General features: G+C 39.4%; 1 protein-coding gene across 1 annotated transcript in view; it reads right to left on the bottom strand.

Annotated features, from left to right (window-relative positions):
* Positions 1-4,081: 4,081 nt before the first annotated feature.
* Positions 4,082-25,218, bottom strand: part of LOC145409339 (uncharacterized) — a 31,575-nt gene continuing 10,438 nt past the window's right edge. Inside the window, exons 3-9 of the mRNA XM_080279810.1 lie at positions 18,675-18,818; positions 17,901-17,972; positions 15,054-15,224; positions 13,715-13,830; positions 10,646-10,777; positions 8,552-8,746; positions 4,082-6,339 (exon numbers count right to left, since the gene is read on the bottom strand). Of these exons, the coding sequence (XP_080135936.1) occupies positions 4,082-6,339; positions 8,552-8,746; positions 10,646-10,777; positions 13,715-13,830; positions 15,054-15,224; positions 17,901-17,972; positions 18,675-18,818 (3,088 nt within the window). The remainder of the gene's footprint in view (positions 6,340-8,551; positions 8,747-10,645; positions 10,778-13,714; positions 13,831-15,053; positions 15,225-17,900; positions 17,973-18,674; positions 18,819-25,218) is intronic.

The raw sequence follows: 25,218 nt of genomic DNA, 5'->3' as shown, positions 1-25,218 counted from the left end.
TCTTAGATGCCCCGCTTTTAGAAAATTACTGTTACATTAGATATAACATGAGCTTCTTTTATGAAATTATGATGAAATAGTAAAATTAAGCATAACCAAACCAAATGAAATAACGAATTGTTAATATAAAGTGTGTAATACTAACCGGTAACTTTGGTCGGCCAATTCACCGTACCGTATGGTATGTTCGGAATTCGTGTGAGACGTTAGTGTTTGATGAGCAGGAAGGATCAGGGTGAAAGGTGCAGCGCTGAATATATAAACACGTGTTTGTGTGTGTGTGTGTGTGTGTATATATATATATATATATATATATATATATATATATATATATATATATATATATATATATATATATATATATATATATATATATATATATTTAACCCATTGGATCCCAGGGGTTTCTGGGCGATGCATTGCACTTGGAGGGCACTTAGCGTACCGCCCTTCACCTATCGGCTTATAGTCGCGAAGCTCATAGGTCCTTACCCGGGGGTTCCCTACTTTATGAAGACTTGAAAAATCCCAGTTCTGTTCAATACGCTGGACACTGGGCTCCAATGGGATATATATATATATATATATATATATATATATATATATATATATATATATATATATATATATATATATATCTGTACGTGGCAATGTCACGCTTTTAGTTCCAATAAGTCTAGTCACCTTAATTCTTCATCACTCCATAATTTGGTTCTATGGTTACCACCATGTGTTGTAAATGGCTTTCTGGGTTATAGGAAACCATTGGGCTTGTCAGTCAGTGTAGAGTCACCTGAGGAATAATCAGACAGCACTATATCAAGTGAGTAGATGATGGTCGCCATCATCTTCCATCAGCTCCAGCATACGCCGTTACATTATGTGAATAATATTGCATGGTGCCAGCTAAAATAAGCAAGAAGACGAAGTAGACGAAGTAGTACAAGAATTTATTCTTTTCAAAGGGACTGTATTTCTTGTATGGGACAATTGCCCCATGAATGGGGCATACATACCTTTGGATGGATTTTTCGAAGAGGAAAGAAATACCTCCTCCATTAATTCCTTCTTGTTGGGGAGCAGGGGTCCTTAGTTGCATATAGTCTTACAGCAGCAGCAAGAATCAAAACACGTCATCATGCTGAACATTTTAATCAATGGCTTTTATAGCAGAGATGTGCACATTTATATAGTACTGAAGTCAGGGTACGTTAATATTACAAAATACATATACAATGACGGGCACAAATATCAATCCACTTCTTTATGAACAATATGAAACTCTTCCACAATATTCGGAAATGTTTGTTGGCCTCCGAAGATCATGTCACTGAATTTCCAAAGACATCGTTCGCTGTCTTGTGCTGTGTGGAAAAATTGTACAGTGGATGGATATTAACGTCCGCCACCGTGCCTCAGGAGATAATACTGTGGTTTGAACAAGCTGTATCTTCCCTGTGATTCTCTCTGACTCAGACTGCATTTATTTTTATTGTACGCACAATACAAAAAAAATATGCAATTATTTTGTTATTTAATTTTGCACAAGTGGACGAATCATTTGGAGTTCTCTCTAGTAAGTAATGGTTTTATCAATGCATCAGTAACGGAGGAACATTATACATACTCCATTCAGAAATGAATCTGTACACTTGATCAAAGCGATATCTGCAAGTTTTCCGTCTTCATACGTGTAATTTGAAGCTGCGAGCAAAACTTTGGAAATCACAAACAACTTCGTATGCAAGTTTTCTTTGTTCCTCTGTTTACCCTCTCTGTTTTTATTTCTTGAAGCAATGGGCAAAATATTTGAAAAAAAAATTTCGTCAATATCTTCTCATGAAAATGCATGCCTGCCTTTTATCAGCACAAAATACAGATGGAATCTCATTCGCTTTGAAACAGTGGATGATGCACTTTAATATATTCTCTGATAATATCTCATTTTTGTATATAGCTGCTGTTTTCATCTATGCAGCATAAAGAACAAATTTCATACAACACATGAAATACTCTCGATTCAGTTTATAGTGTACAATGAATCAGAAAATTCTTGAATTTCTTTTACTTTTAATTCTAAAGCAGTGCATGAAATATTTGAAAATATGCTGCAGGAACTTCTCATATATGACTGTCATCTGCTTTTATTAATATTACGTGCAGAAGGATCTTTATACAGCACACAGAATACAACTTCTGATCAGAAAAAATTCCTCTGTGGAAAAAACACCAACAGCAGCAATGCAGGTGTGGAACCATCGATCTCTTACTTGGTTGTTGGTAGCCTTTTGATCAAGTGTACAAAAAAATGGTTTAATGATACTGTACATATATTAGACTCAGCTTCTTAACAGTTCATTCTGTAGTTAATCCTTTTCTTACAGTACAATTACATATTTGGCTTACATTGATAATCACACTGGATAAATATAATAAATAACTTAGACTACGCCATTTAGATGTGTGTCTGTTGACTGTGTAACCAGCAATGATTATAGAATAACAGTCATATAGTAATGACCTTCAGGTAACCAACAAATAAATTACAACACTGATAAATTAATGAACTAGATTATATCTCCTAACTTGTCAAGAACTCGTATAGGAAGTTTGTTTTATCAATAACAGTGTATCTGCATTACTGTTCAAGCACTCAGTGATCGCTGGACGAGTATTAATTTTTTTTTTTTTAAGATATGTTCACACTATGTTAGTAGATATGGCACTTTCACTGCAGAGTTAATTTTTATTAGTTAAGTTTTATTCATTGTTCACATACCTGAATTGAATATACCGAAGTGGATAACGTAAAAATTTCTTTCCCATAAAATACCAAAGAAGTACAAATCATTTGGTCCCATGGTTTAGGATTGTATAATTTAACTACTGATTGGTTTTAAGGGTTGCTACCTTGTTTTCACTACCGTAAAAATATAGATATATTTTTTCTCGCATATGAAAAAAAAAAAGAATAATTTGTAACTTATAATGATGTATGTGCATCTTTCCAGCACCATCGCTATATTTCTTGGGCATCTGCAGATACTGACCTGAAATGATTAATTTGGGAATATAGCTACACAGTAGCCACACACAGTAAAATGCACTTAGGCACTCATTCGGAGTCAGCTCTGACATTTCCTGTAGACATAAATAATAAAGTACAGTCCCTCCTCCTTCAGTCATGTGTTTACAACATGGCGTCAAGTGTCGAGCATTATCTTGAAATCGAGAAATTTATTTTCAATTTTAGTTACTTAGTTTACACAGTGTGTCTCCCATGAAGCTGGATATCCTGCTTAACATAAACAAACACACAGTTGCTACACTGCTTGACCCTTGAAGCCTGTCTGTAAGTGTGGAACTGGGGGTTGCTGTAGACTTGATAGCCATCACCTCTGCTCACCTCTAATGATTCGTGGCTAGATTGAAATCGTAGCCAGCGTTACAGACTGAGCTAAAACCTGTTATTCGGCACGAAAAGATGTTTGCTATGATGTATTATGTTTACGTTTTTATTTGGCTTAATTAAGGGAGACGTTTCGAATTCAAGAGGATAAATCATTCGTTTCACTTCGCTACCTGGGGGCTTTCCAAAATTGAATAATATCGTCTAGCAGCAATAAGAATGTACTGAAAGAAATCGTCATGAAGGGGTTAAGGCCGTTGTTCAAAGGATTATTATAATATATAAGAAACAATGAACTTCACTCGTGCAGACTTGATAGGATTCGAACTACCAATAAGAGATCTTTATTTGATGTAAAACCCCGACAGTGACTTCCAATCAGTCAGGGATGGGGGTGGAGGGTGAGGACCTATGGCTTACAGATATATGCATTCATCACACAGGATGTGCCATATATTATGCTCTTCTCCCAGTCCTCCAGGCGATTTCCTGCGTATGTCAAGGACAGTTCAGTGTTATCAATGTCTACTCTGCATTGTATCTTCATTTCGTACTCCCACTGCCACACTCACGCCCACACCAGTAGAGACACCTGTCCATGCAACACGTAAGATACCGCCAAGCGAATTCTTGTTGAACACCATTTACGGGTCACCTTGTCTTTTAGAAAAACTAAATGAGAGGATGGCTTTCTGATAATGCATCATCAATTGGAAAGTGTGTTTCCAATGGTCTCCTGCCACTGACATTTTTCACAATCAAATCATCATCACTCTCACATTCAACACTCAGTAGAGCTGAGGACTCGCGACTCTCTTCTGATTTTGGCCTTTCACAAGAATTGTGAAGCATAAAACTGCTGGACTGGTTAAATATATCTTTGCCTGCGGCACTTAGTCCAGAGGGGAGTAACACGGACGATTCGTGACACTCTTCTGGCTCGGCACCTTTACCAGAGTCCTCTAGTTTAAAATAGTTGGATTGGTTAAATTTACCTTTGTCTACTTCACAGATTCCAGAGACAGACTCAGATCCAGCGTGGTCATCAGAAACCTGAAGTGTTGGAATATTTAGATTGGTGATGCAGAGAAGTTCTGTTTTGGGGGAAGACTCATGCAAGTGGCCCTCAGAAGAGAAATGCGAAGGGCTTGTGACAAAAGGAGGCTGTGGAAGGAGTGTGAGACTAACACATCTCGCCCCAGGTGGCCATTTACAAGTTGTTGTAAATGATGCATCGGTATCTTTAACTGTGTCAACCTTAAATTCCTTACTCTCAAAGTCTTTTACGGAGTGAGATGAGGTGGAACTAGTTTTACGTGGAATTATGGCTACAGTCAGGCCTGTCATGGGACAACGAGGACTTAGATATTCTTTTGAAGCCTCAGTTTCCTCGTCTTCACAACTGTCTTGCTCATAGACACAAGACAGGTTATCTGAAAGTGGATGCAAAGGACAAGGTTTATCACCAAGGAGACTTGTGGGTTTTTTAGGTGTATAAATCTCACGTTCTACAGCTCCTTGCCTCTGTAAGCATGGTTTGATCCTTACGGTTGAAGTTGTAGGAGGTGATTGTTGTGCAGCTGTGCCAGGCTGCTGCCTCACCAGCAGTGCTTGGTGATGGGGAGTGATCTGTCTCGCTGCTACCTGAGTGTGAATCTCCCCTCCACGATCTCGCAGGGAGCCAAGCCTCAACGCCGTGACTGCATCAGCTTTATTTAGGCCTCGAGAACCGCTGCTTGATATATCAGAAGACACTGAGGACCTGGAAAAACGCCATGTGGATGTTGAAGCAGTGGTGGCTGAAGAGTCATTGCGAGAAGAAGAAAGGTTGCTGTCCTGCGAAGGCTTACGGGACAGGTACCACGAGCTGTGTCGTCCGCGGTCCAGGAGCCTTAAGGACATAACTGATTGACCTTTACGCCATGTGTCTGACCACGAACAACTGTATGTCTCGCAAGAAACACATGTATCATGTTTATTCTTCATCGCATGCTTACCCTGCTGGCACATGTACTCCCCAGCAGAGTTAACTTCTTCAGCATCCCTATGGCAGAAAATATACTTCAGTGTTGATATACGAAAGTGATGGCGGAGCTTAGTTGGCTCTTGAGTGTTTTGGCAGCGACGAGCCTGGTTCTCCTTTTGCCAGGAGTTATCCAGTGCGCTGTTGGTGTTGGCCGGAGTCTGGCGGTTGCTAAAATTTGAGGAATGACGACAACGGCCAATTCCTCTTGTTACACGAGATTCTTCTATGGTTTTACAAAGCATTACACAATCTTTTTTAAACTGCTTTGTTAAGAGAGCATACAAAAATGGATTACAACAAGAATTAAATGGAAGAATAAACACAGTGAACACTTTAGCCTCTTCTAGGGATACTAACTGTAAGCCAAAGGCAGCCGTGAGAGAGAAAAAAGCAATTGGAGCCCAGCATATGAAGTCAGTAAAAACAAGAAGTGCCATCCTCTTGGCAATTCTTGAATCATTTGTATTCCAGGCCTGTGATCCTCGAATTGCACAATATATCTTGAGGTAACAACCCATAAGTATCACGAATGCCACTCCATTGATGAACATGAGAAACACTACATATGCCAGACCAGCACCTTTTGTCTCAATGGGCAGACACACTGCGAACTTGCGATAATCTGAGACGCCAACGAGAGGTAAAAGCGCTAAAGTAGAGGCAAAGACCCAGCCGAAAATCATGACGTATACAGCATGGCGGAGGGACAGGCGCTTGTTAAGGTGCATGGCATGTGTGATGGCATAATTGCGTTCTAAAGTGATGACGGTGAGAGTGTAAATGGACAACTCGCTGCTCAACACACCAAGGAACCCGGCCGCTTGGCATCCCACCGACGTCTGCCAGGGGATGGCATACATGCGAAACTCCCCAAGCGTTGATGCGTCCACCACAGCCAGCATTCCTGCAATAACATCATTTACTATTAGGATCGTATTCTAAATGGATCTGGAGATATTAGCAACCTCTCTCTCATAGCAATGTATTCAGCAAATATTTCTAGTACGCTACTGATGTCAACTATGCCAATATTAAAACTATGCACATAGCATAGAAGCTCTGGTGTAATATGCACACACACACACACACACACACACACACACACACACACACACACACACACACACACACACACAGCAAGTGCACTACAGGACTTCTCCACCCACAGTTCGGCCCTTAAGCCTGTCAGTCAGAGGACGTATTAGCTTAGTTTATTCTTACTACCTCTGCACGATTTTATTACGTTCAAGAAGGAATTTTAAAACTAGGGAAGGGGTTAGATTTTACTTTCTCTGACCCCCTTCATTTCAGAAGTGGATAAAACAATGTTCAGGTAACAAGGCTAAACCAACATAATACGTAACCTGATTCGTGGGTCTAAGTTATTTCCAGATTCAAAGAGACTGGTGTAATCTCATGCAATGATGACTTTTTAAAAGGGTTTTCCAAACCAAAGTGAGTTCCTACAAGCAGAGTTAAATCGTCTGTTGTAAATTGGAATAAAGAAATGGGCATCTACATCACAGACGTGGAACGTGTCCTCGAGAGCAAGGTTGTATTTTTGATCATCTTCGGCTACATTTGGGTCTTTGAAAAATGGATGGTACAACAGGAAGGCAATATTCCGAAGAATTTAAAATGGGTACGACATCCCATAATCGGCATATTAGCTGAAATATATACATATTTTCTGTTCTTGCCTAGCGGAAATCTTTCTGGCATTTTTCGGTTATATTTGGCTGGGGGAAGAGTGTGGTACCACTGAAAGCAATATTCATGACAATTTCAAGATAGTATGACACGACACTACTGGTTCAATAGCTGAAAAGAAGATAATGGTTCTTCATGCAGGGAAATTTTACAAGCCATAATGGGGTAGGAATTTTATAAACCAAAATTCGAGTGAAGTATAATCTCGTTCGCTTCGCTCTCTTGAACAATCAAATATCAAGTTCCTTATTCTGGGCCAAAAACGTTATTTGCGATAGTCTTTAACACTTATCTGTGAACTAGCTTCTTCTGTAGCATAACAATATAGTCTGACATTAGATAAAAATACTTGAACTAAATATGTCCTAAAAGACTTTACCGACACGTAATTAGATGTAGGAAAGTGTCCCGTTCAATGTGTTGTGGTTAAAATACTGCTGCTGCTTCTGATAATGATAAATCTATTCCTGTGCATAAAGAAGACGGAAGTAGATTTGATATTTTGATGATGATGATATGGAAAATGATGACGACTGTGCTTTCTTTCTCTGCTTTTAAATCCTGCCTCACACAATCAATGGGTGGAAATTAAAGCTGGGTGATAATGGCCACGATATTGATGATGGTTAACTATACTGACCTAAACGGAGTCCTAAGTCAGGATGGATCAAAATGGTGATGAGAATGGGATGCTGACGATAACACTGACAGTGATGATAATACTAATGATGACGATAACGAAAACAATGACGACGAAGAACTACACTAATCTGTGTTAGAGAGTCATGATGAAGTCAGGGAGTGTCAAATCAGCGACAAGAAACCTGTGATAGGAATGATTATGATAATGATAATGACAGTGATGATGATGTTGACAGTGATGTTGATGATGATGAAGTCAGCATGGGCCACGTTGATGGCTTATTAATGATGATGATGATGGTGAATATACTAATCATGATGATGATGATGAGGATGATGGGCCAGCATTCTGACAAGGAACTAATCATTTGATATAATGAGGGTGGGACTAATGCTGCTGCTGATGATGATGGTGATAATGCTCTAGATATAGGTGGATGAAGAAGTCAGCGAAGGTTAGGTCTAAGTACGATGATGACAAAGATGATTTCAGTGACGTTGATGATAATGATACTAACAGGGACGATAATGCAGTAAGCGAGGGCCTGGCTGATGTGGAGCAGTCAATGAAAATGATGAAGATAAAAATATTGATATGAAGGCACTGGCGATGGTGACTGTAATTATAATGATGGTGATGCTGACTACAGCTGTGCTGTAGAAGTCAGCGAGGGTCAGGTTGGTGATAAAGAATCGATAATGTGATACTAGTGATATTAATAATGATGATGATGATGATGATGATGATGATGGGTTATACTAACCTAGATACAGTCCCATGAAGAAGTCAGCAAGAGCCAGGTTGGCGACGAGGAACCTTGGCACGTCCATCTTGGCCCTGGCGAATAAGAGCACCACCACCACCGTACCGTTGCCCAACAGTGCCAACAGGAACACCACCCACACACCACACCGCAGCGTCCACCAGTCGAACAGATCCACACACGGCATAAATGGGCCTGAGAGGTGTATTTGGGACAAAAGCTGAATTATATAAACACACAACACCATCACACGTAACCTATGATATTCAAACACATTCAGGAACTTCCCCAAACACACCCACACACCTCACCGCAGCGTCCACCAGTCGAACAAGTTTATGGACGGCATGACTGAGAGGGGGAGGGGGGTGGAGGGGTACAGCTAATGAATTATATGCTGGACAGTGATGTGGACACTGGTGTGCACTGAATACAGCACCAGGAATCACACAGCAACAGCACCCATAACCGAAACTGCAGCGTCTATCAGTCGAATAGGTCCATGCAGGGAATGAAAGGCCCTATTTTTTCCTTGTGTTTATACCCGCGCGAGAACAGGTATTATGCTTTATTCGACGTGTGTGTGTGTGTGTGTGTGTGTGTGTGTGTGTGTGTGTGTGTGTGTGTGTGTGTGTGTGTGTGTGTGTGTGTGTGTGTGTGTGTGTGTGTGTGTGTGTGTGTGCTGACAGGATAATTCAAGTAGTTTTGATCCGATATTAAACGAATTTTAGTGGAAATGTTTAGGATATGGCAAGAATGGCGGTATTTGATTATGAGAATAATCACTCACATGTGAATGTCAGAGCCCGAGGACAAATGCTCAACCTTGTAACTAACTTTAATTCGATGTAGACCAAACTTTGTGGAGTAAATGGGAGTCAGCCAAGGATGAAGAAATTTGATTTTGAAAACAATTAGTCAAAGGCCAAGGATAAAGGGTAAGATCAACTCGAACAGTTTTGATCCCAACTAAACCAATTTTGGTCTACACGCTGAACATCGCGCAAAGACGATGTACAGTAAATCAGAGAATAATCGGTCGAGGATCAAGATCACACGGCAAAGTCAAATGCTTGGCCCTTACACCAGTTGCAGAAGGGGAGTGTTTCATTCCCAGAGTGCTCCCTCTTGTTTCTCTCCTCAAGTACCAATTAATTTTCCTGCTTAACAGGCGGCCTAATGACAGCTTTAGCAAACTGGACAAACACATACATTCACAATGCATAGATATATTTGCCGATTTAATACCGGTAATACTTATAAATGACTGTGATTCTATATGCAGTCTTTTATGTTATATATAATACCAAATGAAAATGGAGAAGGGGATATCCCATTTAGTTTTAAGACCAAAGGGGTCCCTAAAATATTTTCCTGAACACAGGGGTCCCCTGGGGAAAAAACGGTTGAGAACTACTTGTGTTCGGCAGTAAGGCGCTCCACCTGGATGGGGTCTGTAAGGGTTCACCTCCGAGGAGTGTGTGGGGTTTGCTGCTTTGGGTCGAGCAAGGCCCCTCTCTCGCCTTCAGTGTTGAAAGTGAGTTGCTTGGACCCGGACCCCTACATTTATGACTGGGCAGGGCAAAGGAAGGTCTGGATGACAGATATCTATCGATCTATCTGTATACCTAGGCTGCTTCCCCCAAAGAAAGGGAGGTAGCCGAAACAGAACGACACACTCTCAATTTATTTATCCACACACACACATTTATTAGTATCTTATATCCTCACCACACCACACCGCACAAGGGTCAACTGCGCAGTGCAATCAGGGCCAGACAGCAGAGCTAGCTGGTTTACCCCTGTCACATCATAATGGACCCATCCCCTTACCCACACCTGACCTGATCAGCTGATCAGACCTAGTGTGGGAGAATATCCCTTCAGGGCCGCGTCATCAATTATTCATTAACAATTTCCCTCCAATCATGAGACAGATAGATACAGGAAACAGAAATAATAGTGACTCTGCTACTGTTTGTTCAGAGATACATTCACACCCAAGCATGATATTACTGCACTACTACTGTCCTGGCTAAAACTAGGAGTATGCCTTTACACTGGGTGGGCTGGGTGAGCTAGACAGACACTAACCTGGCAGCGGTTGGCAGGTAATATGGTGTGTAGGGGTGTGGGCAGGGTCCAGTGTAGTGGAGACACTCAAAGCAGCTGCAGGGAAGTCACCAGCCAGGTTAGCCCATATGGTCGCAAAGTTGGTCTGGGTACCTATTGGGTCACACGACAAGACAGAAAGGATGTGGGGAAAAGTAATTAAGTCAAAAGTCATACGTGAATGAAGTACATTTGAGGTCACAAGTCCATGGTACAGTGGCTGGCACATTAGGCTTTGTTTTTATTAGCTCTCAAAGCTTTCTAGAATCTCTCTTTTTTTTTTTTTTCTTGCTAATCCACTTCGGTATTCTGTCTCTTTCTTTTTTTTACATCTTCGTTATTGATAAAAATTCGCAATATTAATATACAAGAAAGTGTTAACATGACACATGCAGAATTAAAAGATAAGGGAGCGGTGCTACGATGCTTCCAAAGCTTATGATAATATGGGATACTGTGTAGGCAGTAACATAGTTATGCGTTTCTGAAAGTCATTGTGTGTCTCCTGAATGGCCTGAAATGTCCTCTCAGCAGTGGTCAAACTAAATTCCTGACATACCTCGTGCTTAAAAAGCCTCTGTACCTGGAACTATTAAACTCAACTTTACATGCACGAAAACAGTAATACCAAACCCTACAGCAGTGGAATGAAATAACGATGTTCTGCTAATCCCAGCTGTGAAAATATGGATAAGTCAGAGTCAATAAATACATGCTCGCACCTCAAAAATAAATTTTCAAATATATCTGAATGTGTACAGATATCACTGGCCATTATTATTATTTTTTTTTTAGTTTCATCATATGACTAGTGTCTACTAGACCCACACTATGCCATACTTTATGTCTGTCTTGTCATGTCAGACATTGGGTTCTCACATTGCCTTTTTTTTCCATTACTGTTACCTTGGTCATTTTGTTAAACCTTACTTTCATAAATAAGTGCATCCTTGCTACTTTCATACAATTTTGCATAGTTCAGAAGTTGCCTCCGTAATAAAGTCTGTTTAGCTCAATACTGTCGTCTAAAGATATCGTAGCAATCATGACCAAGGAAGAGGTTATCCATCTTTTTTTTTTTTTTGTCCCTGCATTTACGATTCTCATTAATAAGCCCTAAACTCTTATGCCAACTTTGTTTTTCTCTTTGTTATCATTATTTGCAAAAGGTACTTGTTAAATCTTGCCAATCCTTGCAACTAATAATTCAAGTCATAGCAACATAATGATTAAACCACTGTTGGTCAACAGTCGCTTTTTGAAGTTCGCCAACCTTTGGCTGGCACAACTTTAAGTGTGTGTGTGTGTGTGTGTGTGTGTGTGTGTGTGTGTGTGTGTGTGTGTGTGTGTGTGTGTGTGTGTAATTTTTCTATACAATACTACTGAAAAATGAATGTTGAATGCTTCAAAAAAGTTCCACTGTCACCATATGCTATTAACAACCCACACATTAACCCAACAACCTGGACATACATCAAATGATACTCCAAGGAGAATTGTTGCAAACATCATATTCAGCATACTATGTAAAACTAAAAACTTAAGTCGTTGCTCTTTTCTCTAAGCTGGTTACAGCTGAGCTATTATTATCTGCATACCTATATTTGAATATGCCACTTCTATTCCATACTCATCAAGCCAGACTTTGATGAAATTAAAATATAATGGTATTTTTCCTCTTGCTCAAAAGCGCTTAACTTTATGACACTGCAGCAAGTAAACTATGACACAAATCGTCCTAAGAACTGATACATACAATTTATCACATCCTCTGTGAATCAGTTTTAAAAATTCATTTTGAGATAATAATAATAATAATAATAATAATAACCTTGCACACCAGGAGCACAGCAGAATATATATATATATATATATATATATATATATATATATATATGAGAGAGAGAAGGAGAATGTCATCCCTTTCATTTACCTCAGCCGTTTTTACGTTATTCATTTTCATTACGCCAATTAATGTCCTAATAAGGACAAAACATGCCATCTGTTGCCGTCTTGTCATAGATGTTGGTACTGTAATATTTCCAAAGTTGCTTCTCTATACCAACACAGAAATCAATATATTTTCATTATCCTGATTATTCGTTCATGACATGAAACTTCTTAGTTTATATAAGTTGCTTTTTCTGAATAAAATTGGAAAAAGTGTGTAAACAAACAGTGGCTTAAGTATGTATCTAAAGTATTATTAATCTGAAAACTTAATTTTACAGTAGTCAATATGATGCTTGCTTACAGTTAAGATAACTGGCTGAAAGCTGATTACGTTCTGGGTACACATTGTCACTGGTTGAAAGATGATGTTTGTTACAGGAGGAAATGCCACAGCTTTTAGTTTACCCTGTCCTAAGAGAAGCTTCGTAGATAAAATCCGTTTGTAAAAGTGTCCAATTAGAGTATGAAAAATAAATGTTCCTGGTATATGGTAAGGGAGCAGGAGTTGGGTTAGGTTCATCGTGAGTTCTGGAGTATTTTTTTTTTTTTTAATTAGGACTCTTAACATCAAGATTTACAAGAAAAGAAGGAAGTTATTCCTTTTGTGAGTAGAAGGAGAAATTAAACATTTGTGCAGTAGCAGTATATATATGTTTTCAGTGTCGAACCATCAGCTCAATCAGAGAGAGAGAGAGAAACTAAAATACAGATTTGTGTGTTGGCGAAGGCAAGAAGAAACTTTTGTATGAATATGACCTGTAGAAAGATGACGCACTTGAATCATTAAGGCAGTATAACTACTGCAAATGCTAACTTTAGAGATGTGTTGCTAAAACCGAGCTCAAGTGTGGACAAGACTCCAGATTTTGACGAAAATTTCTGAAACATGCGATAAGTATGGGCCATGTCTGATTTTTCCATACAGCTGCTGACAACACTCTTTACTATAGGATGCAGGATGATCACATTTATTTAGATACAGTTATTCTATAGATGGCCACGCAGAAATGCAGGTCTTGCTTAAACTTTCACGCACTTAGTTGCAATAATAATGCAACAGTAAGTTGCAATTCATAAATAATAACGCTTCTGACTCACCGGTTTCAGGCCAGATACTGGACACATTCCATATGGTTGGGTCGAGGTCCTGCAGATCCTCCACATCAAACACCACGTCCTCCTGGATCCGAGGCTGCTCCTCACTCACACTCAGGCTGTAGAGTCGGAAAGTATCTTCTAAGCAGTGTAGCATAGTATGTTTTTAGGAAGAATATAATACTTGCTGCTGCTACTTATTCATAGCTAGAGTTTCATGGATCTTGGACTTCTCATTCACAGTCAGGTTGCAGGCCCAAAAGTCTACCAAACTAGATGAAAAGTCGCTCCCTGAGCTTTATAGTCTTTTGTATGTAGTATAATAAATTCTGCCGATTTGTACAGTTACTTCTGAGCACTACAATATGTCTCTCTTAAGCAGTATAAAGAATCTCATAACAAGTACATAGTCTCTCCTAAGTTGAATTATAAACTGTCTCCTAACCTGCACTAAATAATGTGAGGATAGCTAAATTAAAATGCTCCTTACTGACACGTAAGTTGAATGGACGTGATTTTCACAACCTAACCTTAAATAAAGGTTATCAGCATTATGAAAGGGAAGACGTGTTCCCCTGAAATTAAATATTCCATTCCGAGGTGAAGTAACCTACGATACAACAGGCACAAGAAAGGACATTTACCCCATAAGAGATCACCTTTCTATTTGTCAAAATTCAAGATTTACATTATCGCTTTACAGACAGCTTCAAAGTATGAAACTAGAGTTGTCCATCGTAGAATTCCAGGACTTGATTCCCAGGGACCTGGTGGCTTTGCTTGCCTTACTCAAGCAATATTTTTTACCCTCTTCCTCTCTCCCCATCCTCCTTTAATGATAATACCCATCCTCAGCTCAACAAACCGTCAGTGTAGTGCACTACCAAGTGGAAGAGAGTAACGTATGTATGAATACACTTTTTCTTTTAATTTCATTATTATTGTTTTCATTATGCGTGTGCAATGCAAGGAAAACCGCCGAAGGGAGAAATAATTCAAATACATAACATACATGCGAAAACCTCAACATATGTACATTTTTGTGTAATATTAAAGAAGTATGAGTTTGTGGTTAACCTGAGGAAGGGACAGCAAGTGGTAGACGTATGAGAGGATCAGACTATTGCTCCAGGGAGAGCAGTTTTAAGATATCTTTGAAGCTACCACCATAATGAACCGAAAAAATTAAACAAAAAGTGTTATTGACCAATCTGAGGAAGGGACGTCTGTGACTGGTACATGATGGTGTTGGACTGTGGCCCGTAGGAAATCAGTAGTAGGATCCTGGGTACACAGGAGCCTAAGAGTATTAATATACAGGTAATGAATTCTAATGACCAACCTGAGGAATGGGCAGCAGTGGTAGGCGTATGAAAGTGTCAGACTGCGGACCTTCGGGAAATTATCTGGAGCAGGGAACTCTCTCAGGTAGCGGTTGTTGTGCACTTTGATGGCCACGGCGCCCTCCAGCCCGCGTGTTGGCAGCTCCGGGAACATGTTGCTGCCCAAAGTTTCTGCATTGGGGAACACCTGTACTCATACAAGGGCTACAGATGTTGCCCTCCAAACATAGAGAGGTTACAAGTACTTGTATTGATATATTAATTTATACTTCGCTGCACTCACATTATAACTTTGGAAACATGTTGCTGCCCAGGTTGCTGCACCAGGAACAACTCGATTCATAAAGGAGCTACATGTACTCATACAGGTGCTGACACGGGACTACACTCACGTAGATGCTAACTAATAAATGACTACACTCACAGATGCTGACTGGCACATGACCGTACTCACACAGCAACACTGGTAGAATGTGGTTGCCCAGCTTGCTGCAGCAGGAAATAATTCCACTCATACAGGGGATACAAGTTCTGTTGACACTCACACGGGAGTCATAGGTACTCAAAGAGATGCTGACACATGAATACACGTCTTACACAGATGATGATTTATACTGACTGCATTTACACAGCAGCTGTAGGAGGATATGGTTTCTGGGACAATGGTGTTAAAGGTGGTGATCGCTTAGAGAAATGGTCTGCTGTCTTAAAGGACGCATGTTTGATCCCACACTGAGACAAGTAATTTTGCTAAAATAGACTTTACTTGTCTTCCACACTACCCACAAACATATTAGGAACATACTTAATACAGTCATACCAGTTCAAAATGACACAGTTCTTGCTTGTATTCAATATGGACGGTGAGGAAAACCAGATGTTAACCGGCACATGACTAGACGCACTCTGATGATCATTATTACATGATTGCTCTCATACAGTTGCTACAGAAATAAATTGCTGCCCAGTGGCTAGATTCACTGACAAACTTTCAATCAACATATGATTTGTTATTCCAGGAAGAAGAAGGAAAAAAGGATACACTAACTCCCCATCTCTCATGTTCTTCCTCTAATAAGAAACGCAAGTTATGACAGAGGATCAATTGTATATCAGCAAATCCCACCCCCTCGTTGATGTATCACGGAACAAGTCCAGTCAATAAGGTGCTGCAGACTTAGACAACCTCCTGCATTCACAAAGATGCTATAGATGCTAACAGGTGACAGCACTGGTACATATAAACGGGTTGAAGATGGTAACACTTGACAGGCCATGAACAGGTGCAGGCAACCAACACATACCTCCCTGCATATGTACAGTTAAATAAAAACTCTCTCTCTCTCTCTCTCTCTCTCTCTCTCTCTCTCTCTCTCTCACACACACACACACACACACACACACACACACACACACACACACACACATATATATATATATATATATATATATATATATATATATATATATATGAAAGAAAAGTGGATTCCTGAAGGACAAGCAGTTTTTCAATCCTCCCTTCCAGAATCTATCTCAGCCTAAAGTTTTATTAGAACCATGGAAGGTTAACTACTTCACTGCAATGACTTCTGTTTATTGATTATTTTTGCTGCTCCAAGACAATTATATTTAGATTACAGAGATTTTTTTTTTGAGTTCAAGAGAGGTTGGATACACTCATTATTAATCTCTTCAGTAGTAGATGACTATGTTATACTCAATGATGTCGTCCAAGGTCAGTAAGAGCGAAAATTTCAAAGTCAATATAGTGACGAAGTTAGGGTAATTACTGTAAAAAAAAAAAAAAAAGTACAGGTAGTCCATATACTGCACAACCCAGTTCTCGTGTGTTTCGAGAACGGCTTGGTCAGCGTTACCAGTGTCTACCTGTATCATTTTTTGTTTCCCATATCACCTTCATGCTATGCAGCGTCTGCTATTTAAAGTTCAACTATTGCATGGTTGACTAATAATTTCATGAACCAGCCAAAACGTCCTCGCTTTCTCACAAAAGCAGACTGAGCCGTAGCCGTCCCAGCAACACACGAAAACGAAGAGCATAACATACGGACCACCCTTTATAATGGAGTGGTTAGATTCTTTGGAAACGAAAAGAAAGCAGAGGAGATGAGATGACAGAACTTAATGGAAAATTTTATGGAACATGACAAAATCTATGAAATGGAAAGAGTAGTAGAAATGATTATGTTATAAGAGTTAGAATACGAAAAGTAATTAATGAGAAGAAAAGGGATCTGTTAATGTCAGGGATTAGATGCAGTAAGTGAATGGTATGAAGTGAATAATTTAGTGAATGAACAGAATAACGGGATGGGTAAAGTAATGGAATTAAGTGAAAAATAGAAGGAAAGAGAATATTTTGCATACAATACCATTACAGAATACCTAAATATAATCGAAAAGATCAAAATAATGGAATGATACTGAAACTGAATATGTAGAACACTAGAAAGAAATTTTTAGATTATTATAATGGATATAATAAACCGCATTACAGTGATGTTATTGACTGGAAAAAACGGTGTCATAGATAAAACCGGAATAATACTGCACTGGATGTTCACAATGCCCTCCTGGGCTTAGAAAGTTTTATTGGGTGTAAATGGCTAAACAGATTAGGGTGCAGTTTTCTTTATGAAATGGTTAGTCGACTTTTTTTTTTTTTTAGTTTAAATACTGCATCTCAGTATGTATTACAAGCTAAGACAAAAAAAACAAAAAAAAAAAGGCGATTTACTCTTTCAAACAGGAAAAAAAGCATCCCTAAACACAGTAGGACTTTGTGGATACACTTTGTACTGGAAAAGAGAGAAAATGATACTTACATGTCCTCGAGGCTCAGTAGTGGTAGGAAGGCTTCAGGGTGGATGCTAGTGATAACATTCTCCTCCAGTTGTCTGTCGAGGAAATATCTGTAGCGTATTTGTATTAGCCTGACAAAGATCCCTAACCCCTTCAGCCAAATTAATGGCCGTGTATAGTCAGAGTAGAAGGTTGCTTTGAATAATAACCAAGAAAACTCATTCCTACCTCATAACAATGATTCACTGGCTTTCATGCAACCACGACTTAGTATTCAAGGTGGGGATATGACCTAGTTACGTCAGGTGAAAACAGACCATGTTTAAATTTGTCATTGGAGGCGCCTTTGTTTCCTCATGCGATGCTCATTGATTCTCTCTTGATCAGACCAGCTCTTGTTATTTCGACTAAGAGCTAACGATTTTATCGATTGAGTCGGTCTTAATGTTGAAACAGCTCTAATACTGTAATCCAGCTAATGCCAGACAATTCTCTTCAGCTGAGAGTGTTAACCTGCGGTGGGATTCTCAGTACAATGGTTGAGAATAACACTAATGAGATGGAAAATACTTTATGTACACTGACTTGAAGGACTTATAAGTAGAGTATGTTGAAACTCTCTTACACTACAAATCTCCGTATTGGAAGTCGAGTCTAGTACCGGTACTTACAACATCTGAATTATGTGTAGGCCTAGGAATGTGTTATGGGTGATGGTATGTGAATTAGGGTTATGATTATGATAATGATAATGATGATGATGATGATGATGATGATGATGATGATGATGTACTTACAGGACCTGAAGTCTGTGTAGGCCGAGGAATGTGTTGTTTTGGATGGTGGCGACAGCGTTACCCTGAAGCAGAAGGTCCTGTAGGTATGGCACTCCCAAAAAACTGCCCGGCGGGAGACTGCTGATGTTGTTGTAACTGAGGTCACTGTTGGGGCAGAAAGAGTGCTGTGAGTGACGTAGGATTTGTTGTAGCACATCTTCCTAAGTAATATATATTTCTGATCATTACACCTCAATATCCTCTAGAAGGTTATTGGTGCTTAATATATAGATATCAAAACGTCATAACTCAAGTTCTTTCACGTTAAGTTGACCCAGATTTTTGTCATTATATAGGTTACTTCGCGTAACTCAGCGGTAATTAAAATATTAACGCTATTACCACTCTACAACCTTTCCATAGCAGTGTTTCGTGGCTACCATTATATTCTGCTGCTAATCAATTATCATAACACAGCATTAGAAATGAGAGGATGGAAATTTTAGGCCAAGTTAGGGTGAAATGAGTTTAAAACAGAAGAGATTGTTGGGGTAAAACAAGTTAAGTATATCCCCCAAAAGATGTGCTGTGATGTCCCCTACGCCACTTAACATATGTTGTTAATAACACGAGAATAATTATGTATAATGTTCAGAATAAGCTGTTAAGTCTTCTATGCCACTCATAGTACAGAGAATCAGGTCAGGCCACTCTCTCACACTCAGCCTTGTCTTACCACTGTATTTTTATCCCTTCAATCAGGGTGGCAATATATTTTTTTTCTTTTAGCTTAACCTTACTGGCAAGATTTTTCCATTCAGCTTAGAAAAAGCCTCTCGAATGGAATGGGTTAATGATGGCTATGGCTGTATCTAACTCTCCCAGTTCAACAAATTTTATTCTAATCTGAATAAACTAGACATTACATCACTGGATTCACAGGACAACGGGCGTTGCAATGTCCCACCATGTAGGACTGCTTTTACCTGTGTCTTGAGGCATTGGACAGTATTGTTAGTGGGGTAGATTTCGAAGCGCCGGGCCATCATCTGTTCACTTTGTATCCTAAAACGTCTTACAGTTATATAGGTAAGGTATGGTACTAAATACACTCGTAATAACATCACATTAAGAGGAAAATCAGTGCTTACTGGGCATAATAAATGGCCAAGGAAATGGCGCTACAAAGATTATATTGCGACTTCAAATTTACGACAGTCATTTTACGATCCCATTTTCTAAGTCAGTGGTTGTAAAATGTTAGATTTTTCACCAAAAGGTTAATAATACCTTTTTTAGCCTGAATGAACGTGAAGTGTGAATTATCGAATTAGTAAAACATCTGTTATTTTCCAATGAGGCACCTCCCAAGATAAGGCATTATATTTATGGTGTCTTATCCATATCCACTCAGTTGAGTAACCTTACCCTTGTCCTTGGCACCGAAATTACCATTTTGGGTGATTTTAACATACATAATTTTGAATGGTTACTGCATTCTGCCCGGACTGACGACGCTGGTCTAGAGTGCGAGCTGTTTGTGGAATCGTTTAATCTCACCCAGTTGGTAAAGCAACCAACCAAAATACCAGGTAATCATGACCATAATGCCCATCTCTTGGATTTATTCTTGACAAATAATCCAGATCAATACAGGATGGAGGTACTGTCACCACTTGGATCCTCTGACCAAAATCTCATCAAAGCCTCATTAGTTAACTCTTCCACACCTCCCCGTTCTGAACCTGTCAGGGTGACCTGATGGCACTTTGATAGGGCAGACTGGGATGGATTTAGAAATTATCTTGCTGACATTCCATGGCAGTCTTTCTTCTCTAGTGATCCCAATTCTACCCAGTCTCACATTTGTGACTTAATAGTAGCTGGTATGGATTTATTCATACCAAGTCAACAGGTCACTAAAAGATCGAACTCTCCAAAATGGTTTGATGGTAACTGTACCAGGGCAACAGCCCAAAAGTCATTACCATATGACTCTTACCTAAAATCAAAAACATCTGAATCACTCTCCCAATTTAAAATTGCTAGAAATCATGCAAAAGCTGTATTAAATCTATCTAAATCAAACTTTCTTCAAAGCAAGCATCAAAACTACTTAACAACCCTAATGACAATAGAGTATTCTGGTCAACTCTTAATTCTTTCAATAATAACTTTACAACGAAAGTCATCTTCCATTCCCCCACTAAAATCTTCAGATGGCAACATTACAAATGACCCGTGTGGTGAAAGCTGGTATCTTTGCCAGTACCTTTGCCAGAAACTCTACCATAAGCGTATACCAGCCAGAATGTCCCAGTACTGGAACTTGATTCTCCCGAAATTGCCCCACTTAAAATACAGACAAGATACGTAAAAATCTGTCCTAGACAATCTACCTACCAACAAAGCTCCAGGCCCAGATGGAATTCCGCCAATTGTTTTGAAAAAGTGTTCCCCTGAACTTGCCTCTGTCCTAGCTAAATTATTCAGACTATGCATACGTACTCCTTTATTTCCCAAATTCATGGAAAGAAGCCAATATCCACCCAATTCCGAAGAAAGGAAGTTCGTCTGACCCCTCCTATTACAGACCAATAGCTGTCACATCTTCTCTTGGTATGGTATTTGAAACTTTAATTAATAAGCACATTGTAAAACATCTTGAATCCAACAACTTAATTAGTGATAGACAATATGGTTTTCGATCCACGAGAGAATCCACCATTGACATACTCAATCTCTTAACTAATACCCATCCATCAGTCAATTGACCTTTTTGGAGAAACTTTCATGCAGTAGCTCTTGATATCTCTAAAGCTTTCGACAGAGTATGGCACCGTTCCCTGTTGTCCAAACTTACTTGCATATGGACTAACGTCTTTTGTTCCTTTGATTTCTTCATTATCATAGTGACAGGAAAATAAGAGTAAAAGTAGATGATGTATATTCCAATTTCCACTCAATTAACGCCGCCGTGCTGCAGGGGATCCAGTTCTGGCGCCAGCCCCTATTTCTACTTCATATTAATGATCTCTTATATGTCACCCACAATCCCATCCACTCATTATGCAGATGACTCAACACTACATGGTCCATTCACACTCAGACACCCATTTACAAAAGTCTAATATCTCTACCTGTCAACTCAGTACAGCCATATAAATCCAAGATCTATCTACGATCAGTGAGCGGGGGACAAAACAACCTTGTCTCTTTTTAATGCTAATATAACTAAATATATACAGTTTACTGATAGACATTACCTTCAGTGCTAATAATATTCCCCATCTCCAAAAGTATTGAAATTACTTGGTGTCTCACTTAACAGTGCCCTCAGCTGGACCTCTCATGTCAGATCACTTGCTAAAACCGCCTCCAAAGAAACTTGGATTATTGTACAGGAGTCCGTAACTTCTTCGCCGATGAGCAGTTAGCTATAATTTATAAGAGTCATGTTCGCTCTCAACTTGAATATTGCTCACCCTTGTGGAATGGTTGTGGAGAGGTTGCATTAAGACAACTAGACAAAATTCAGAACAAAGCTGTTAGAATCATTAACAACCCTGTCATTACATATTAACTACACTCCCCTGCAAGTAAGAAGGAATGTTGCTTCCCTTGCATTATTTTACAGATATTTTTTAGCTTAAATGCTCAGACGAAGTTGCGTCCATGGTGCCACCTCTCCATGCGCTTCCCCTCATGCTACACGGGCAAATCTGGTAGCGCTTCATGACTGAATGTCACTCCAACCATATTGCAGAACTTCTGCCTATCAGAATTCTTTCATTCCCCCGAACTGCATCTCTCTGGAATTCGCTTTCCCACAGTTGTTTCCCTCCAAATTTCAACCCACAGCTGTTCAAGTCTAATTGTTACAGATATTTTATGAACGGAGGATGCCAGTAATCTGGTGTATGGATTGTTTTTTTTTACTAATTTGTTTTTCCTTCCTCTGTTCTGTTATTTATAAAAAAATATATATATATATATATTATTTTATGTCTTCGACTTTTGGCAAAGGCTTCACAGTCTGCTTTCAAGGCCGAGTAGTCCTCCAACGTCCATACACCTCCAAAACTCTGTACCGTGTATTATGTATGATGTATATATTATCTAGTTGAGGCAGTATTTAGCTTCTTGGTTTGGTATTTTGCTGTTTTATTAAGTTACAGGCGACCAAAGTCTACTTGATCGCGCTTCTCCTTAACTACACAAGAGTTCCTCCAAGTCTTCATAAGATGGGGTTAATGCATTAATGCAAGGTCAGTAATTACGCCATTGGCTGTTTTTGCTCCCCACTGAGAACGTTTTAGGATTTTACCTAGATTTGTTTTACTGTTACAGTCCTCTTCACTGGGGCTCACACTTGTCAAATAATAATAATAATAATAATAATAATAATAATTTATTATTATTATTATTATTATTAGGAGCCCTATCATTATTACCTCTGCCAACAGAGTTTGGAGGTAACGTATTCACCTATGTTTGTCTGTTTGTTGCTTGCTGCGGAAGCTTTCGATTCGGCAAGCATGTTGGCGGGCGATCAGTTCCGTATGTTTATCTGTCTGTTTGTTTGTCTGCACCCTACAGGTCACAGTGTTACGCCAATCTCGTTCTGAATAAAAGAAAAAATCCAAAGGACAGATATTCATTAACCCTGGAGGCTTACTGTTTTTCATCAAAATCGGTCAAAGGCCCTGGGTTGTGTGGAGAGGATGAAACCCCTCTCAGTGGCCGTGGGTCCGGAAATCATCGGGACCCAGTGGCAAAAACGGCCCTGAAACATTTTCTCAGAAATATCGAAAATAAATATTTTCTTCTTACCAAATGTGAAGAGAAAGCGTCTGATGCACCTGGCAGTGCAACTTATAGCTTCCCTAAAACCATCCTGTGCTTCGCCAATGAAGCGCGAAAAAAGAATTGCCAAATGACTGCCTCCACGCCCAGATGAAAACTAAGCTTGGAGCACAATCGGATCCATCCGGCATGCTCTGTGCCTAAAGCGGATTACACTGCTTGCGGGCATCTTTCGATTTGGCAGGCATGTTGGTCATTTCCGTATGTTTGCCTGTCTGTTTATTTGTCTGCATTCTACAGGTCACAATTTTGCGCCAATCGTTCTGAGAAGAAAAAAAAAAAATCAGAAGGTAGATATCCATAAACTATGGAAGCTTTTTTTTTTTTTTTTTTAAAACAAAAAATCGGTCATAGGCTCTGGGCTAGATGGAGGCTGAAACCCTCTTCAGCGGCCGTGGTCCGGAGAATCGTCAAGGACCCAGTGGCTGGCCCCCAGCACCATTTTCTCAAATTTCACAATCGATTTTTAAAACCAAATTGAAGAAGAAACGTCTGGCGCATTTTTCCTGGCAATGCAATTTTTACGCTTCTAAATCCATCCCTATGCTTTGCAGTGAAGCGCGAAGAATTTTCGTAAATGACTACCTACACACTGATGAAAACGCAGCAGACTCAATCCGATCCACGGCGACAAGGCGCCTCTGCCTATGGCAGTATCATTTGTTTGATTGTTTACATGATATCTCCAAAAATTTTCAATGAATTTCAATAAAATTTTGTGGAAGGGTTGGCCATGGGCCAAGAAAAAATTGGTTGAAGTTTGAGGCGGATCCGAATCAAGATCCGGAGTATCTCACACAATGTCTCCAAAAGTTCTCAATAAATTTCAATGAAATTTGTGGAAGGGTGAGCCATCGGCCAAGAACGAACTGACTGAATTTGAGAGCGGATCCAGATCCGGATCAGGGTCCTATGTATCCCGCCACAATATCTCCAAAAGCTCTCAATGAATTTCATTATAATTTTGTGGAAGAGTGGGCCATGGATTTCAAGGGAACAATTGATAAAATATAGGATCCTATGTATTCCACACAATATCTCCCACTGATCCGGATCCATTTTGATGGCAATGGCATTGGCGGAGGTATGCGCTCTGTGAGTGCTTTCTGTTTATTAATATTATTATTATTTTTATGATAATCATCATCATCATCATCATCATCATCATCATCATCCTTGTTATTATTATTATTATTATTATTATTATCATTATTATCATTATTATTAATGGCATAATGATTAATATCGTCCCTGTTCCTAGTGTTCATCCCCAAATTCTCAAAAGGACAGGAGTTCAACTCGCTATTAAGACGTTCCTTCTATACGAAAATCGTAACCGAATACATAAATGACATGTGACCTACCTATATGTAGCACATGAGACTTAAGTAGCATAATTTCCATTACGATTTATTTAGCATTTTACCCTTCAGCATTCTGTTTGTATGCATTATGATCGTTTTAGTGTCGCTATAGTGTGCATCAGTAACATACAAGAGGATAATTAGGAGTAATTTCAGAAGAAAATCAGTACATAAAAGGTGTTACGAAATCTTAGTTTACAGTACGACAGGTAACTTCATCAAGCAAAAGACCTATCTAATACACTATAGCCCTAACCGTGTGTGTGTGTGTGTGTGTGTGTGTGTGTGTGTGTGTGTGTTTTGGGCAGCTGAAACTACACATTCAAATGGCACCA

The sequence above is a fragment of the Coenobita brevimanus genome, chromosome 80, assembly GCF_032717465.1.
Source record: "Coenobita brevimanus isolate Jiangsu-jjx chromosome 80, ASM3271746v2, whole genome shotgun sequence".
NCBI lineage: Eukaryota > Metazoa > Arthropoda > Malacostraca > Decapoda > Coenobitidae > Coenobita > Coenobita brevimanus.
Note: the sequence above shows the minus strand (reverse complement) of the source record. Positions and strands in the feature narration are given on the sequence as shown.